A 19,436-nucleotide genomic window follows, 5' to 3' on the forward strand; every position below is an offset into this window, starting at 1 on the left:
CATGTGTGTCCTTCAGGGGCTGCATACAGTATACTGCATACTTTGTTGGATGAAATTAATATAAGCTGTTGCCTGGGTACTGTGCTACATGAGTGTGGGGGGGGGGGGGGGGGGGCCCATGCAACATTTTGCTATGGGGCCCTGTGATTTCTAGTTACGCCCCTGGGCGGTGTTGAACATTTTCATGGCCATTGGGGACCTTCTACTCACAGATCAGGTAATTTTTCAGCATAATACATGACCCATCTGCGGTTTCATGATGGATATTATGATAAAAGAAGGATGGGAGCCAGGACATTCTATAATAAATGCCCTCACTGTTGACAATTGCCTCGGAATCTGCAGAGGATCAGCTGCTTCATGTGTTTCTAGGAAACCAACCAAGACTATGTGTGGCTGGTTTCCAGGATTGTATAACTGAAGGTTTGAGGAAAACATTCCTGACCTTAAAGGGACACTCCTGCAAGATGTGAAAGTGGATAGGATGAAGCTGTAGCTAAGATACAAAATTAAAATAAGCAGCTTATAGCTGAGAGTAGAAGCTGTCAGTATATATACAGTGGCAAGAAAAAGTATGGGAACCCCTTGAAATGAACTGGTTCTCTGCAGTAATTTGTCATAAAATGTGATCTGGTCCTCATCACAGCAATAGACAAACACAATGTGCTTAAGCTGGTAACTCACAAACAATTCTAATTTCTTCCATTAAACATTCATAGTGCTGGAGGAAAAAAGTAAGTGAACCCTTATAGCTAATAGCTAGTTGAACCTCCTTTGGCATCAGCGATTTCAAGATAAAACAAAAAAGAGGCACCTCTAAGTGCAAAATGTTTAAAACTTTTAATATCCCAAAGGGATTAAAAACACAAGATCAATGTTAAAACGGCGCTCATCATAAGTATGGTAGGGAGGTGATCCAGCAACAGGTTTTGTCCCAGTATGTATCTCTGGAGTTCCCAAGAGTAATCCAGTCAGCATTATGAATCCCAAGGAGACGAGCAGAAGGAAACCACTGCTATGTGAACGCCAATAGTGCGGCTGCACAGCCGGGGACAGCTTGGACTGCAAATTCTGGAAGTGATGTCAACAGGAAGGGGACAGTAAAGTAGCGTGGACCACGACCGGAAGGGAGGTGATCAAGATGGGATGCGTTTCGGAACTACTGATTGGGTCCTTCTGCACACCAATGACAGGGGATTAGGAAAGCAAAGCTTTTTATGGTCTGTTGGCGGGATATGGGCGGAACTATGGGCGGGAATGAAAATGGGAAAGAGAAAAATAATAATAGCCCGGGATTGTGATGTAATCACCACTAATGATGGTAAAGATAGTTGTGCAGAATTGTACAAAGATGCACATTGAGCAAATGAGACCAGACAGAAACAAACAAAGGACAGGCTCCAGTTTGTCTATAACAGTAGGCATGTGGGTGTAAGATCTACGTTAGCACCCATATTACATGACCAAACACATACGGTTACAACTAAATGCTATGCATGAATCTGTCTATTAACCATAATGGGGTGGCGTAGATAGAGGGGGTGGCGCCCGTGCACCCTTAATGGATGGACCGCCCCTGCTCTCTTGCCCTTTCTATATTCAGCAGAATTCTTACATCATGTTAAAGAGGAGGTCCACCTAAAAAAAATATATTAAAAGTCAGCAGCTACAAATACTGCAGCTGCTGACTTTTAATAAATGGACACTTACCTGTCCCAGGGTCCAGCGATGTCGGCAGCTGAAGCTGATAAATCTCTCGGCTCTCGATGGGGGGATGGGAACGAGCGTGACTCCCACGGGAGTCTATTCCCGGAAGTGTGTGCAAATACCTGTATTATACAGGTATCTGCACCCCCTTCTCCCCTGAAAGGTGCCAAATGTGACACCGGAGGGGTGGAGGGTTCCGAAAAGTGGAGGTTCCATGTTTGTGTGAACCTCCGCTTTAAGAGCTTTTTACTTCCTCATTATGCAGTCAGTAGTCAGTATAGTTTGGATTACACTGGGCGACAGCTGATTGGAGGAAAGGCACACACCCCCTCTCCATATAGGCAAAGACTTGCGGAGCTGTCTTGTGAATCGTGCAGCTCTGTGCTAATCTATTTATAGCAAGCTCCCATGACACAAACTTCAGGCTCCCATCTCGGAGAACTTTTCAGAGGTTATCATGCTGATAACAGAGATACCGAGCAAGAGAAAGCCATGGGACTCATGCTTTGTAGAGAGAGAAAAAAACACTACAGATATGTGCAGGGCCGTCTTTAACGCAGGGCAAATGTGGCATCTGCTTGGGGCCCATTCATTGTTGTAGGGCCACAAACGTTGATAAGTCAAGTGGATTTGTTTTTTAATCCTTTCTATCCAGCTTCTATCAAGTCTTCTGACCCTCTCCTCCCACTTAGCTCAATCTGAGTGGACTGAGTCTCTTCCCCTGCGACTTGTTGCTTTTTGAACCTCCCATCCCTCCTCTGCGGGGGGCTGCCCAATGACATTGCTCTGCAAATTGAGTACACTGTCTCCCTCGGAGACACCATGTCCTACCCTGGCAACCTCTCCCACCACCCCTGATAACTTCCCAGCGAGTCTCAGCTGCTGCAAATGTGTTCCCATTTAAAACACTATTGGAAACTTATTTTACACACTTACGACCTTAAATTCTTCAGTTTGAAAGTAAGTCTGAAATCTTCACGTGTTTTTGTAGTACAACAAACCTTACTTAATTAAAAAAAAATAAAAAACTTCTTGGAGGGGGAGGGCAGGGCTGCTGCATGTTTTTATTCAGGGCAGCGATTGACAGCTGTGGCTCAACAATAATTCCCCTCCCTGCTTCCCCACCCTCAACAATAAACCCCCTCCCTGCTTCTTCACCCTCAATAATAATCCCCCTCCCTGCTTCTCCACCCTCAGTAACCCCCTACCTGCTTCTCCACCCACAACAACAACCCCCATCCCTGCTTCTCCACCCTCAACAATAAGCCCCCTCCCTGCTTCTTCACCCTCAATAATAACCCCCCTACCTGCTTCTCCACCCTCAGTAACCCCCTACCTGCTTCTCCACCCTCAGCAATAACCACCCTCTCTGCTTCTCCATCCTCAATAATAACCCCCCTCCCTGCTTCTCCACCCTAAACAATAACCACCCTCTCTGCTTCTCCACCCTCAACAATAACCCCCCTCTCTCTGCTTCTCCATCCTCAGCAATGACCCTCCTTCCTGCAGAAACAGCAGCGTGCTGGTGGTTAATGGGTGGCAATGTAGTGTGGAGGGGCTGTGCAATTATGGGGGTAGTATGGGGTAGTTATCCTGTGTAATAAGGGTAGAATACGGGGGTCCTGTGTAATAATGTGGGGGGGGGGAGTCCTGTAATTATGGGGAATGGGGGTCCTATGTAGTGATTTGGGTAGTATGGGGGAGGGAGTCCTGTGTAATGATGGAGGGGGGGGTTGCATGGGAGGGGGGAAGCGAGCCGAAAATGTATTCCCAGGGTCCAATCAATGTTAAAGATGGCCCTGTATATGTGCCCAGCTCAAATTTCATGAATCGAGATCACATCCACTTCAAGATTGCTTTGTATCCCTTTCCAGTCTTATACAAATCAACTACTCTTGATGGAATGTCTTCAGAGAGATCCTTTTTGTTAAAATGTTTGAGTGTTTTTTATCAATTAAAGTAGCTCTAAACCACACCTCTAATCTCATTTCATTAATTGGACTCCAGGTGTGCAAATTACTGACTTCAATTAGCTTTCGTAATTAGTCTGTCAGTTCACTTATTTTTTTTCCTCTGGTACTGTGAAAGTTTAATGGGTGTGTTCAGTAAAGACATAAGAAATTAGAATCGTTTGTGTGTTATTGGCTTAAGCATATTGTGTTTATATATTATTGTGACTTAGATGAGGATCAGATCACATTTTATGGCAAATTAATGCATAACACCAGTTAATCCAAAGGGTTCATATAATTTTTTTTGCCACTGTAAATTGTTGCAGAAACTCCAAATCCAACTCTTATGCCCCATATACATGATCAGATTTTCCGACAACAAATGTTGGATGTGAGCTTGTTGGCTGAAAGTCCCACGTGCAAAAACTCACACATGCTCATATTCAACTATGAGATGGAAGCTATTGGCTACTGGGTATTGTACTTCCTTTTTCTAGTCCCGTCATAGGTGTTGTACGTCACCGCGTTCTTGACGGTTGGAATTTGGTGTGGCCGTGTGTATGCAAAACAGCTTGAGAGAAATCCTGTCGGAATTCCATTGGGAAAACCATGAGAGCTTTTTCCGACCAAAATTCTGATCGTGTGTACGCGGCATAAGTGTATAACACATGCAGTCTTTCAGTTATCTGCCTAATTTATCAGCCACTAATAGGGTTGCTGTGATCCTAGCTTCTCATAAGGGGGAGATAGCAAACATTTGTAATTTCTTAACTATGTGCTAGTCTCACTTAGGCCCCTTTCACACATGCGGACAGTATGTCCGTATTTTATCCATCCGTTTGCGGATGAAATACGGACATACATGCAACCCTATGGGATAGCGGGTGTCTGCGGATGAACATCCGCAGACACCCGCTATTGTCCGCCTCCGCTACTGTCCGATTCTGCAGACGGAGGCAAATCCTATTTTTCTATCCGTCTGCAGAGCGGATCGGATGAACACAGACAGACGGTCCGTGCTCATCCGATCCCCATAGAGGAGAGCGGAGAGCTGACAGGGCGGTCCCTGCACAGTGTGTGGAGACCGTCCTGTCCGCCGCCGGCTCAGCGGGGACAACGGAGCGATCCCCGCTGAGCAAGCGGATCATCACGGGGCGGATCAGGGCGGATCATTACTGATCCGCCCCATGTGAAAGGGGCCTTAAATGTACAAAATTTTACTCATAACTTTTTACAAGTAAGAATGTTTTATCAAAAGTAACCATTTTGTTCAAGTATCCATCTTGTTCTAAATTCTGCCATTTTAGCTCACTAACACACCACCAGTACCTAAACGTTCAAGGGGCTATTCAACGAGTCAGGCTAAAAGATGCCATGCAGTAGACATGTGCGATTCGTTTCGTAAGAATTTCTCAAAATTCGTACGAATTTCTCAAAATTCGTACGTTCGGGAGGATCCGAAATACGAATTGCCGTGCGTCCGAATTCTGTACGAAATAGGAACTTTTGTTTACGAATTCCGGATTTCGGATCAGCGTTTTTTGCGGCGTTTTTTACCGCGATTCGCTGCGTTTTTTACCGCGTTTTTCAGTCATTATGCTTATTATGACTTGCAGAAGACTTCTGTGATAGAAGTCAATGTAAGTTGCCTGAAGACATCAGTGAAGGACTTTCATCCTCTCTGGGCAGGCTGCCAAGAAAAGAACAAAATGATACAATGTTTCTTCTTCAATGGGCTGAACTCCGTGTGTAGATGTTCTCAGTTTAACCAAAGACTAAATCTTTTTTGACACTTGTTGCTTACAAGTAAAAATCCAGTATTTTCTGCTAGAAAATCACTCAGAAGCCCCAAAAATTATATATATTTTTTTAGCAGAGACCCTAGGGAATAAAATAGCGGTTGCAGGTGTCATTGCTGTATGTCACGCTGCTAATGTCAGTGCTTTCTAGAGGTCGACCGAAAAAAAAGGGCTAACTTGCGTTTGAAAGACCTCTGCGCAAATGCTGTGTCACATAAAATATTGCAACAACTGCTATTTTATTCCCTAGGGTCTCTGCTAAAAAATATATATATAATTTTTGGGGCTTCTGAGTGATTTTCTAGCAGAAAATACTGGATTTTTACTTGTAAGCAACAAGTGTCAAAAAAGATTTAGTCTTTAAATGGTTAAACTGAGAACTTCTACACACGGAGTTCAGCCCATTGAAGAAGAAACATTGTATCATTTTGTTCTTTTCTTGGCAGACTGCCCAGAGAGGATGAAAGTGCTTCACCGATGTCTTCAGGCAGCTTACATTGACTTCTATCACAGAAGTCTTCTGCAAGTCATAATAAGCATAATGAGCAATGTTTTTGCCTTTAAATTCATGGTAAAGAACGTTCGTACGTAAATTCGTATTTCGTACGAAACAGAGCGGAATTTCGGACACGAAATACGAATTACGAATAAATTTTATTACGAATCGAAACGGAACAGAACGAAACAAATTTTTTGATGGCGCCCATGTCTACCATGCAGTGCTTCAGCTGGTCTGTCTAGGGGACAGGTGCCACAATGGAGCAGAGATTCTTTCAGCTCTGCAGGGGCAGGCCCATAGGTGGTTCATGCCACGGAAGCTTTATCCAGGAATGGTGGTGTGCGATAATGGCACTAATCTACTGTCCACCCTTTGACAGGGAAGGTTCACACATGTACCATGCCAGGGACATGTCCTCAATTTGGTGGTGCAGCGTTTCTTAAATAGGTACCCAGGGTTGCAAAATGTAGCCATTTCAGGTGGTTATACTTATGCCCCGTACACACGATCGGACTATCCGGCGGACTTGGTCTGGCGGACCAGAGTCCGCTGGACAATTGGCCCGTGTGTGGGCTCCGCCGAACTTAGAAAGAAGTTTTGACTCAAAATTGTGCGCTGGACTCGGCAGTCGGCGGACTTTTGAAATGAACGGACTTGCCCGCACACAGAGAAAAGTCCGTTCATTTTGAACGCGACTCCAGGTAGTGAAGGAAGTAAATTTCGCCACCTTTGGCGGCAAGATTGACACCTCGCTGGCCCCGTCACCTTGTATGGATTTAAAGGGGAAGCTCTACGCCGAAAAAACGGCGTGGGGGTCCCCCCCAAGGTCCATATCGGACCCTTACCTGAGTACGTAGCCCGGCTGGTCAGGAAAAGGGGTGGGGACGAGCGAGCGCCCCCCTTCTGAGCCGTACCAGGCCGTGTGCCCTCAACATGGGGGGGTGCTTTGGCATCCTCCGGGACTGTGACATCATAAGGAGGCGGGGTGTGACATCACCTGGTGACTCCGCCCATTGTCCCTATATAAGTCGCTGCACAACGTGTCCCTGTCATTGCGGCCAGAGACAGCGTCAAGTCAACATTTCAAGGAAGAAGAGAAGACAGCGGTGATGACAACAGAAGACCAGGACACCGCTAGTAAAAGAGCTGGAAGAAGGAAGCGGAGACCCAACAAGAAGAACTGAAGAGGGGGACAAGATCCCCGAAGTCGGAAGAAGAGGCAGCGGCGACAGAAGTCCGGGCCACCACTAGTAAAAGAGCTGGGAGAAGAAACGGAGGCCCGGCAAGAAGAACCGAAGAGGGGGACAAGACCCCTGAAGTCGGAAGAAGACCCCCGGGCGGCGGCGGCGACGAAGAAGAAGAAAGCCGGGCTCCTCCACTAGTAAAATAGCTAGCAGAAGATAGCGGAGGAGTCTGGCGAGAAGACATCCCAAGATGGAAGAAGACCCCCGGAGCTGTGCAAAATAATAAATTATTTTAAAACCTTGTGTTGTGTTTTATTTATACTTTTTTCACCAGGTGAATGGGTAGGGGTACATGTTACCCCAATACTCATTCACATAGGGTGGGGGCTTGTATCTGGGGGCCCCCGTATTAAAGGGGGCTCCCAGATTCCGATAAGCCCCCTGCCCGCAGACCCTGACAACCAACGGCCAGGGTTGTCGGGAAGAGGCCCTTGTCCTCATCAACATGGGGACAAGGTGCTTTGGAGTGGGGGGCCTCAGGGCTCCCCTTCCCCAAATCACCCCCCCATGTTGAGGGCACGCGGCCTGGTATGGCTCAGCAGGAGGGGCGCTCGCTCGTCCCCACCCCCTTTCCTGACCAGCCGGGCTGCGTGCTCGGATAAGGGTCTGATATGGACCTTGGGAGGGACCCCCACGCCTATTTTTCAGTGTAGGGCTTCCCCTTTAAGTCCATACCAGGTGACGGGACCGGTGAGGTGTTAGTCTCACCGGGGACAGGGCACTCGAGGCAGAGCAGGGGGAGGAAGAGAAGTACTTCCTTTCCTCTCAAGGCCTGCTTTATGCAGACACTATTCTTGCGACCCCACAGAACACACAAGAGGAGAGGAAAGAGGAGGAGTATTCTGGCAGTTTTGGAGGCATTGAAGCAGAGGAAGACATACTGTACGTCAAACCTTAAGAGATCATTTTCAGTCCCCAGAAACCCTGGGAGTAGTACATGGCTGGGAGGAGACAATTCCAGATACTGTAATCCTCAGTGAACCTTTGGCATCAAGGAGAAGGGTCATTATTGGTTGGCAACCCTCTTTGACCACCATTACAAAAGGGAAAGTCTCGGAACCCATCCTGCTCTCACAGAGGGAGCACGGGATGAAATAACTTGAGCACACCTTAAAGAAGAGTTTATGCAACACCTTTTCAGATCCTGTTGGGTTACAGTCTCATGGAAAAGGTCATTTTCAGGCTTCTGTTGGTCAAAAGAGAAGCGGTGGAAAAGGGGGCCACCTAAGTGATGCATTTGAAAAAAAATTTAGTCCTCGATGCCTAGGGCTGTAGGCTTCAAGATCCCATGGGCAGCATCTGCATCATATCGTGGAAGATTATCTAGGGGTAAAAACAGACACGGAGAGCTTTCCAGTAGAGGATCCACTAGGTTACTGGGTCATGGTGGGTTTGGTGGGTTTTATGGAAACAAAATGAAAATGCAAACAATTTTTCACTAAAACAAATTAAATATACTCTCACCAGTAATACCAGCCTTGCAGCCTTTAAGCAGCAGCAACACCATCAATACCACCTGCTATGCAGTCTCTAACCAGCAGCAACATAGGGAGACCACATTTCCAAACTGCCACACAGGGACAACACCCCCCCCCCCCTTCCCAAAAAAAGATGAGGGTGGGATGTAGTGCCACCAACAGCCTGACACCAGATACAGTGGCTACTTGCCACCAACAGCCTGTCACCAGATACAGTGTGCCACTTGCCACCGACAGCCTGTCACTAGATACAGTGTGCCACTTGCCACCGACAGCCTGTTACCAGATACAGTGTGCCACTACCCACCAACAGCCTGCCACCAGATACAGGGTGTCACTTGCCACCAGCAGCCTGTCACCAGATACAGTGCGTAACTTGCCACCAGCAGCCTGTCACCAGATACAGTGTGCCACTTGCCACCGATAGCCTGCCACCAGATACAGTGTGCCATTTGCCACTAGCAGCCTGCCACCAGATACAGCGTGCCACTATCCACCGATAGCCTGCCACCAGATACAGTATGCCACTTGCCACTAGCAGCTTGCCACCAGATACAGCGTGCCACTTGACACCGATAGCCTGCCACCAGATACAGTGTGCCACTTGCCACTAGCAGCCTGTCACCAGATACAGCGTGCCACTTTCCACTGATAGCCTGCCACCAGATATAGTGTGCCACATGCCACCAGATACAGTGTGTCACTTGCGACCAGCAGCCTGCCACCAGATACAGTATCCCAATTTCCACCAGCAGCCTGCCAGCAGATACAGTGTGACACTTGCCACTAGTAGCCTGCCACCAGATACAGTGTGCCACTTGCCACAAGCAGCCTGTCACCAGATACAGTGGGTCACTTGCCACCATATAGTGTGCCACTTGCCACCAGATATAGTGTGCCACTTGCCACCAGCAGCCTGCCACTCCCTCCAGGACTTTTCCTGGATGGGTAGAAGGGACAGGGTCTGCATAGTCAAACAAATCCCTGGAGCCCCCACCCCACCCCTCCTGAGCTGGGATGGTATGGATGTGTGTAAAATGAATGGCAGCAGTATTGATCAGACCAAGTTCTACAGAGGGGGATGTGTACAAGCCTTTGGGCTCACACTGGTGTGCTGCAGTTTTGGCTGCACTGCTTGTGTATCTGCAGTTTTGGCTGCAGTCCTATTGAGTTATATCACGTTGCAAGTTTTTGCCACATTTTTTGATAGTGCACCAAAGATGCAGCACGCAGGAATTTTGGTGTGCTTTCAGAAAAAACACGCAAACTAATAGATATCAATAGGACTGCAGGTAAAACGCAGGAAAGCTGCAGATACACCAGTAATGGGCCAAAACATAGAAAAACCAGTGTGAACCCACCTAAAAGCACAAGGAGCTAAGTCTAAACATATTGGCTGCAGTTATAACAGCCATTGCTGAAGGAAAAAGTAAAAAAAAAAAAAAAGCGGGAGAGAGCAGGGATATAAGAGTTCAGTCACTGAGCTCACACTTGGATGGTCGGAAGCTCATCACTCAGATATGTGTTCAGTTCACCTTACATCTGCCGGCTTCTCTGTTCACAATTTCCCCACCCACATGGCTCCTTCACTGCACTCAGAGAGAGGAGAGAGAGGGGTGGGGGAAGGCAGAGCCATTTGTGCAGGGGGGAACTGTATACTGTAACACTGTAATAACCACAGTGAGCCAATACAGGTACAGCCAGACACCCCTACATTTACACACAGCTTCTCCTGTCCCATAGACATTTATGGACAGGAGAAATCGGGCTTGTACTGCTGGCTGGGCGGGCCAATTTTAAGGCAGGGGCGTGGAGCTGCAGCTCTAAAAGCCCCTATGTTATTCCGGCCCTGATGGTAATGTGCCGCCATCCGTATAACAATGCAGAGAAGGGGGGGGGGGGGGGATTAGGAATTTATTTGAGGCGTGTATCCACTGGTAAATAAAGTACATAATAACAATATAACCATAATAACAAAATATAATAAATACATAAGAACAAATGTTTTATTATAATGTACATTCCAGCCAGACATGGTACAAATTAAAAACACTGGTCAGATAATTACACACAGCAGTGATACATTATAACCATTCATGAGGTTGTATACTAATAGAAAACTGTAAAGAGATTAAAAAAAACACAAATATAGGGGCAACTGATAACCATGTTTAGATTGATGACCAATAGTAGATGATAATTGGATGAATTTATAATAGAAACATCATCTTAATGCTCTACGGCCTTCTGTGCCATCACATGGTGGGGCCGACACGTGATTCACCACCAGTGGCCACTCTGGGAGGGATCTTGCTTGGCGCCATACGCCTGACCAGGTGATGACGCACCTCCCCATTTGGAACACCTGTGGTCTGGCTGCGGGGGTGGGTGTGTGTATATATACACACCTCCCATCACCATCACGGAAGTCTGCTTTTCTCCTGGTAGTTGTCCACACCACATTCTAGACCTTGGACACAGCCAAGTACACAAGGTAATCCTATTAGTTACTACATTTTTTGTACTCTTATTCACCTTCCCCTTTCTTTGGCTCACCTCCAAAATTGGTTTGTGTTTTATTTTATTTCATCATCTTTATTCATTTTTGGCTTCCACATCTCATTGATTTCTTCCATACCTCTTCTTTTCTTGGTATTAGCAATATATACTTTCACCCATCACTATTATCCACTGTACCGCGGGGGTCCTTATCAACCGATGTCAATGTGCTTCTCCGCTGACAGCTGAGTAAAAAAAAAATTGCTGGTACAAAAAAAACAGCATGGGGTGTCCTCCAAAATCCATACCAGACCCTTATCTGGGCATGCAGGTCAGGAAAGGGGGGAGAACGAGCAAGTGCCCACCTCCTCGACCATACCAGGCCACATGCCCTCAACATAGGGAGGGGGTGCTTTGGGGCAGGGGGGCCAAAGCACCTTGTCATGTTGATGGGGAGAAGGGCCTCATTCCCAGAACCATGGCCGGTGGTTATGGGGGTCTGCGTGCTACCACTACGCAGGGGAGGCTGTATTTGATAGGGGTTGGTGAGGCTGCATTTGATGGGCACTGGTAGGCTGCATTGATGGGTGCTTGCGAGTTTGCATTTGATGGGCGCTTCTTTAAAAAGGAGGGGTATACATGGGCAGGGCAAAGGGGGTGGAGTTAGGGGTGGGGACAAGGAGGCAGCAAAATTATGTTTTGCCTAGGGTGTCAAAAATCCTTGCATCAGTCCTGGCAGGCAGGGGGCTATCGGAAACCTGGAAGCCCCCTTTAACAAGGGGGCCACCAGATCCTGCCCCCCCCCCCCCCCCCCATGTGAATGAGTATGTAGGTAGTACCTCTACCTATTCACCAAAAATGTGTCAAAAAGTAATAATTTACCCCATGCTCATTCATATGGAGGACAGTGGGGCGAGATCTGGGGGCCCCCTTGTTAAATCCAGTTCCAGATCCTGATAACCCCCCTGCCCGCATATCAGATCAACATGGGGACAAAGTGCTTTTGGGGTGCCCCAAAGCACCCAACCCCCTTGTTAAGGGCATGTGGCCTGGTATAGTTCACAAGGGGGGGGGGGGGCTTCCTGACCTGCCAGGCTGCTTGCTCGGATAAGGGTCTGGTATAGATTTTGGGGGGGACCCTTTGCTGTTTCCTTTTAAATTTTGGCATGAGGTTCCCCTTTAAATCCATACCAGGTATGGACTGGGGGGGACCTTTTTTTTCTTTATTTTGATATCCGGGTGCCGGTGATTTGCAACTGCGAGACATTTTAAATGTGATTTGACTTGTTTTTTTTCTTTAGAAATTTCTTTTTTGCTGCAGCATGTTCTATATATGCTACAGATGCGCCACTTTACAGGCAGGCTAAGGGAACCCCCCAGGCACTATATTTAAAGGAATTTTTCATTTTTTTTGTTGCACTTTAGGCCTTAAAATCACTGCTCCTGAAAAAAACGATCCTTGTTAAAAAAAACTTTTTTTGCATTGACCTCAGGGCAGTACCCAGACCCCCATGTCCCTTTTATGGGCAATTACTTGCATATAAGCCTCCAAAATGGCCACTTTTTCACATTCTCTGTTTAAGATAGAACTTTTCCCCTGCTCGGGAATTCTGCTGTGAACTGAACGGGGGGGGGGGGGGGGGTTGCGGTCCATCTCTATCCCCCATACAGAATAATGGATTTTTTTTTTTTTTTTTTTTTTTTTTTCCAAGAAAAGTTTTATTGTAAAGGTTGCAAAAAAACTTACAGTTCAGCACATCAGAGCAGTATAGTACAGAAATGTCACATTCGAATAATGAACAGGAATCATTGAAGTAAACAGAACACATGTCTACAAAATAAGGAAACAGAATAATGGATTATTTTTATTTATATGTAAGTGTAAGCAAGACCAGCTGCTTATACTGACTCCAGTACAATTTCCTGACATTTTTGTGAAATTTCATGCCAAAATGATCAAGTATGAGCCACAGTAGCTGGTGGGATTACTTGCAGCAGCTGGGGAACAGAGAAGCGGCAGGCTTTAAATACAAAGGCTACCTGTATGTAAGTATATTTATATATCTTTTAGGCTGTGTTCACACCGCTGCGGGTGGGAGACTCGGATGTGATTCGCACCGCACTGCAGTGCAAATCACATCCGATCTCTGTGCGATGCGAGTTCAGCCATACAGATAGTATGGCTGAATTCGCATCGCACCCGCCGCAAACTCGCACAGGACCCTTTTTTTGGTCCGCAGCAGAATCGGATCGCATGGGTGTTCACACCATGCGATCCGATTCCTGTCCGAGTTTGCAGATCGCACTGCGATATGCGGACTGATCTGGGGGTGTCATTAAGATTTCATTGACACTCCCAGCAGTCCGCATAGGGCAGTGTGAACTGCCGGCGGGAGGCATGCGATGCGGGAAAACGCCGCGGATTCGCGGCGTTCCCGCATCGCTCCGGTGTGAACCCAGCCTTAAATGGTTCCTGAGCGTTATAGAAACTTCCTTTTATTTTACTACCCTGGAAATGTTCTTGCGGCAAAAAAGTCCCTTATTGACCTCATTATTTTACATTCTTGTGTCATAAAAAAAAAAGAACAGACAGACAAAACTACAAATACAAATAGGGATTGAATGCTCAAAAAACTGCAAAAGGCAAAAAACACAACAGAAAACACACTCCCTGTAAACAAAAATACACAAAAAATTGATTGGTCACTTATGTACCCAGCCCCCCTCAAATGAGAAAGTGCCACGCATAAAAGACTTCCAATATAGCATTCAATATATACTTTTTCAAGGGGACAGAAGCATTTTAAAAAACATGTCTTTCTTTTTACAGATATATCTGTCAGCCTCCTTGCCGTGGTGGTCAGTTTCTGTGGGTTGGCACTCTTGGTGGTCTCCCTCTTCGTCTTCTGGAAACTGTGCTGGCCGTGTTGGCGCAGTAAACCACTTACTTGCACCATGCAGGCTGCCCCTCCCTGCATCCCCAGCGCCCCGCCTGAAATGGTGGAAACCAACGAGAAGAAGGAAATTAAGCAGAATGGCAAGCATTCAGTAAAGGTGCAAGAAGCGGCAATGAAAATCAGCCACACTTCACCCGATATTCCTGCTGAGGTCCAAAATGCCTTGAAGGAACATTTGATGAAACATGCACGAATGCAGCGTCAAATCACTGAGCCAACATCCTCTTCAAGGTAAGAAACATATTATTTTGTGTATTTATTCAGCAGTGACATACTACACAATTACTTACAGGGAAAACTGTCAATCTAAATAACAAAGTATAATACACACACTTGTGCTCATAAGTTTGCATATCCTGGCAGAAATTATGATTTAGTGGCCATTTTTCAGAGAATATGAATGATAACACAGAAACTTTTCTTCCACTCATGGTTAGTGTTTGGCTGAAGCCATTTATTATCAATCAAATGTGTTTACTCTTTTTAAATCATAATCACATCAGAAATCATAATCACAACAGAAACTACCCAAATGACCCCGATCAAAAGCTTACATGCCCCAGTTCTTAATACTGTGTATTGACCCCTTTAATATCAATGCTTGAAGTCTTTTGTGCTATTTCTCAGATGGTAGAGCTGCTCATTCCTTTTGGCGAAAAGCCTCTTGCATGAACTGCACGTTTAAGATCTTCCCAGAGTGGCTCAATGATATTGAGGTCAGGAGACTGAATTTCCTATACCTTTGTAGCTCACACATCCCCAAAACATCAGCAATCCACCTCCGTGTTTCACAGTAGGAATGGTGTACTCTTCATCATAGGCCTTGTTGACTCCTCTCCAAAGGTAGTTTTTATGGTTATGGCCAAAAAGCTCAATTTTGGTCTCATCAATCCAAATGACTTTGTGCCAGAAGGTTTGAGGCTTGTCTCTGTGCTGTTTGGCATATTGTAAGCGGGATACTTTGTGGCATTTGCATAGTAATGGCTTTCTTCTGGTGACTTGACCATCCAGCCCATCTTTCTTCAAGTGCCTCCTTATTGTGCATCTTGAAACAGCCACACCGCATGTTTTCGTAGAGTCCTGTATTTCACCTGAAGTTATTTATGGGTTTTTATTTGCATCCCGAACAATTTTCCTGGCTGTTGTGGCTGAAATTTTAGTTGGTCTACCTGACCGTGGTTTGGTTTCAACAGAACCCCTTATTTTCCACTTCTTGATTAGAGTTTGAACACTGCTGATTGGCATTCTCAATTCCTTGGATATCTTTTTTATCCCTTTCCTGTTTTATACAGTTCAACTACCTTTTCCTGCAGATCCTTTGACAATTCTTTTGCTTTCCCCATGACTCAGAATCCAGAAACATCAGTGCAGCACTGGATGAAAGATGCAAGGGTCTGTCAGGAGTCCAGAAACAGTGTGTACAGTTTCTAATACAGTGCAGGCAGTGTACACAGTATCAAATACTGTGTGTACCGTTACTAATACACTTCTGGTGGTGTACACAGTATACAATACAGTGCAGCCGTAGTACAGTTTCTAATACAGTGCAGGAGCTGTACACAGTATCTAATACAGTGTGTACAGTTTCTACTACTTTTCTGATGGTGTACACAGTATCTAATACAGTGTGTACAGTTTTTACTACACTTCTGGTGGTGTACACAGTATACATTACAGTGCAGCCATTGTACAGTTTCTAATACAGTGCAGGCGGTGTACACAATATCTAATGCAGTGTGTACAGTTTCTAATACACTTCAGACAGTGTACACAGCATCTAATATAATGTGTACAGTTTCTACTACACTTCTGGTGGCGTACACAGTATCCAATATAGTGCAGCCGTAGTCCAGTTTCTAATAGAGTGCAGGAGTTGTACACAGTATCTAATACAGTGTGTACAGTTTCTACTACACAGTATACAGTGCAGTCATAATATAGTTTCTAATACAGTGCAGGCGGCGTACACAGTATCTATTACAGTGTGCACAGTTTCTACTACACAGTATATAATACAGTGCAGCCGTAGTACAGTTTCTAATACAGTGCAGGCGGTGTACACAGTATCTAAATACAGTGTGTACAGTTTCTACTACACTTCTGGTGGTGTACACAGTATACAATACAGTGCTGACGTTTCTAATACAGTGCAGGCGGTGTACACAGTATCTAAATACAGTGTGTGCAGTTTCTACTACACTTCTGGTAGTGTACACAGTGTACAATACAGTGCAGCCATTGTACAGTTTCTAATACAGTGCAGGCTGTGTACACAGTATCTGATACAGTGTGTACAGTTTCTAATATACTTCAGGTGTGTACACAGTATCCAATACGGTGTGTACAGTTTCTACTACACTTCTGGTGGTGTACACAGTATACAATACAGTGCAGCTGTAGTACAGTTTCTAATACAGTTCAGGCGGTGTACACAGTATCTAATACAGTGTGTACAGTTTCTACTACACTTCTGGTGGTGTACACAGTATACAATACAGTGCAGCCATAGTACACTTTCTAATACAGTGCAGGCGGTGTACACAATATCTAATACAGTGTGTACAGTTTCTAATACACTTCAGGCGGTGTACACAGTATATAATACAGTGTAGTTTGGTTTTGCAAAACAAAAAATACATCATGTCCGGAAGACCACCAAGGAGAGGCAGACACTCACAGGCCACTAAAAGAGGGCAAGCAGTCTCTGTGTCTACAGTCAACAGTGGTGGCCGTGGGGCACGCCTGTCCTTTTTTTTTTTTTGCTGCTGGTCGTGTTATTGGGCCACAACATTCAGAAGAGTTGGTGAAGTGGATAACGAAGCCTTCCTCATCCTTCTCATCCTCTTTTACCCAGACTCAGAGTAGTTTGCCTTCCAACGCAGCTGCCAAAGTGGCTATTCCAAAGGGCTCCTTGTCCACAGTCACTTCTCCTGTAGCCCCACCATCATGCACGGAGGAGTTCCCAGAATTATTCGACCACAGTGTCAGATACATGCAAGAAACTGGCAGTCATGTTTACCCAGCTGCAGCATACTGCCAAGTTTTCTCCAGTGACGAGGAGGGAGGGGATGATGAGGTCACTGGCTGTACTTGGGTGCCTGAGAGAAGAGAGGAGCAATATGAGGAGGAGGAGTAGGAGGCACAACTCCAATGAGGCAGGATGTCCTCTAAGGGGCAGCTTAAGGGCAGCCACCCTATTGCATCACACGCAGAGCTCCGTAGGTGCAGGGCGCTGCTGACTTCCTGCTGACTTTTAAAAGTTCCTTGGTGTAGGCCTTTTTCAACATGTGTTCAGCAGATCACACCTTTTCCGTTTGCAACCTATATCAGAAGTGGACCAACAGCAGCCACTTGGGCACCACATGCTTGATCAGACATATGATGACCTGGCATGCAGTCCATTGGCAACAGCACTTGAAAGACCCACATCAATGGAAAAAGCAGACTTCTCTTTGCTCCTCATCTGGGATTTCCAACCCTACTATACCTCCAGTCCTCTCAAAAACCTGCACTAGAAATAGGTGTCCCAAGTACTTGCAGCCAGTCTGCTAGCAGTACACCATCAATTGATTTTAGCAGACAAATTTCCCTACCCCAGTTGCTGAACCGTAAAAAGAAATTCAGTCCTACCCATCCACATGCTCAACATCTAAATGCTAGCTTGGCCAAATTGCTAGCACTGCAACTGCTGCCTTTTCAGCTGGTAGACTTGACCCCTTTCGTGAATTTGTGTAATGTGCTGTACCTCAGTGGCAGGTTCCAAAACCCCATTCCGGCTCCCTACCGGCATGTGGAAGGTAATGTTTTGGCCTTGTTGGACAGGGCAGTCAGCAGTAAGGTTCATATTACCGCTGACTCATGGTCCAGCAGGCATGAGCAGGGACGTTACCTTTCCCTCACAGCGCACTGGGTAACTCTGCTGGCAGCTGGCCAGGATGCAGGACAGGGTTCAGTGTTGTTGGAGCTTGTTCCGCCACTATGCCTCCAATTGATAGTGGTGATTCTGCCACAGCTCTCTACTCCCCCCCTCTTCTACTTCTTCCTCTATGGCCTCTTCTGCAGATTTGTCCTCTGAACGAGCAGTGCTCCATAAGCGTTCAAGAGGCTATGCAAGCAGTCTGCCTAATGGACAGGAGCCACACTGGGACAGAGATTCTGTCAGCTCTGTAGGAGCAGGCTCAGAGGTGGTTGACGCCACGCCAGCTTCAGCCAGGAATGGTTGTATGCGACAATGGCACCAAAATAGATTAAAAGGTGCTAGTGTGCACAACCAAAATCACCTACCTGAAACACTAATAGAAAAATATTAACGGGAAGCTGCCAACATATAAAAGTGATCTCTGCACAATTAAGGTATATGTAAAAATAGTATGTGGCGCTACCTTAATTCCTAAAATCATTAAATATTAACTAATAAAATAATTCACATCAATAATATAGTGCAATCAATCATATATGTGCAAACATATTTTCGTAATGATGTGCAAAATTAGTTTGTAGTTACTTTGTTTCAGCTAATTTTGCACATCATTACGGAAATATGTTTGCACATATATGATTGATTGCACTTTATTATTGGTGTGAATTATTTTATTAGTTCATATTTAATGATTTTAGGAATTAAGGTAGGGCCATACACTATTTTTACATATACCTTAACTGACAATGGCACCAACCTTCTCTCCGCCCTCCGACAGGTTTGGCACACGTCCTGAATTTGGTGGTGCAGCAGTTCTTGAGCAGGTACCCGGGACTTACAAGATCTCCTGAGACAGGCCAGAAAAGTCGGTGGTCATTTCCAGCGGTCATAGAATGCCAGTGCTTGGCTGGCTGACATTCAAAGGAAATACAACCTGCCCACCAACCACCTCATTTGTGACATGCCCAACAGGTGGAACTCAATGTTGGCAATGCTGCAGCGGCTGCACACACAGCAGAGGGCCATCAATGAGTACCTTTGTGGGTATGGCACCAGCACAGGGTCAGGGGAGCTTGGTTTCTTTTCGCCACACCAGTGGCTACTGATCAAGGATGCATGCACTGTCCTGTCACCATTTGAGGAGGCCACAAGGATGGTGAGCAGTGACAATGCATGCATCAGTGACACTGTCCCTCTAGTCTTCCTGCTGGAGCACACACTTCATGGAATCATGGACAGGGCACTTGAGGCACCTGAGACAGAACAGCGGGAGGAAAAGGAGGACTTCCTTTCCTCTCAAGCCCCCCCCTTATCCAAATAACTTTCCTGCAGGCCCACCAAACACACAGGAAGAAGAGGAGGAAGAGGAGGATTGTGTCCAC

The 19,436-nt window shown here is 46.0% G+C and overlaps 1 protein-coding gene across 1 annotated transcript in view; it reads left to right on the forward strand.

The window, feature by feature from the left end:
• The window catches only part of SYT10 (synaptotagmin 10), a 118,450-nt gene that overhangs the window by 37,954 nt on the left and 61,060 nt on the right, over positions 1–19,436 (forward strand). The window contains exon 2 of the mRNA XM_077469058.1: positions 14,009–14,366. Coding sequence (XP_077325184.1) covers positions 14,009–14,366 — 358 coding nt within the window. The remainder of the gene's footprint in view (positions 1–14,008; positions 14,367–19,436) is intronic.

This window comes from Lithobates pipiens, unplaced genomic scaffold (genome assembly GCF_037356315.1).
Source record: "Lithobates pipiens isolate NorthernLeopardFrog02 unplaced genomic scaffold, aLitPip1_a1.2 Scaffold_8, whole genome shotgun sequence".
NCBI lineage: Eukaryota > Metazoa > Chordata > Amphibia > Anura > Ranidae > Lithobates > Lithobates pipiens.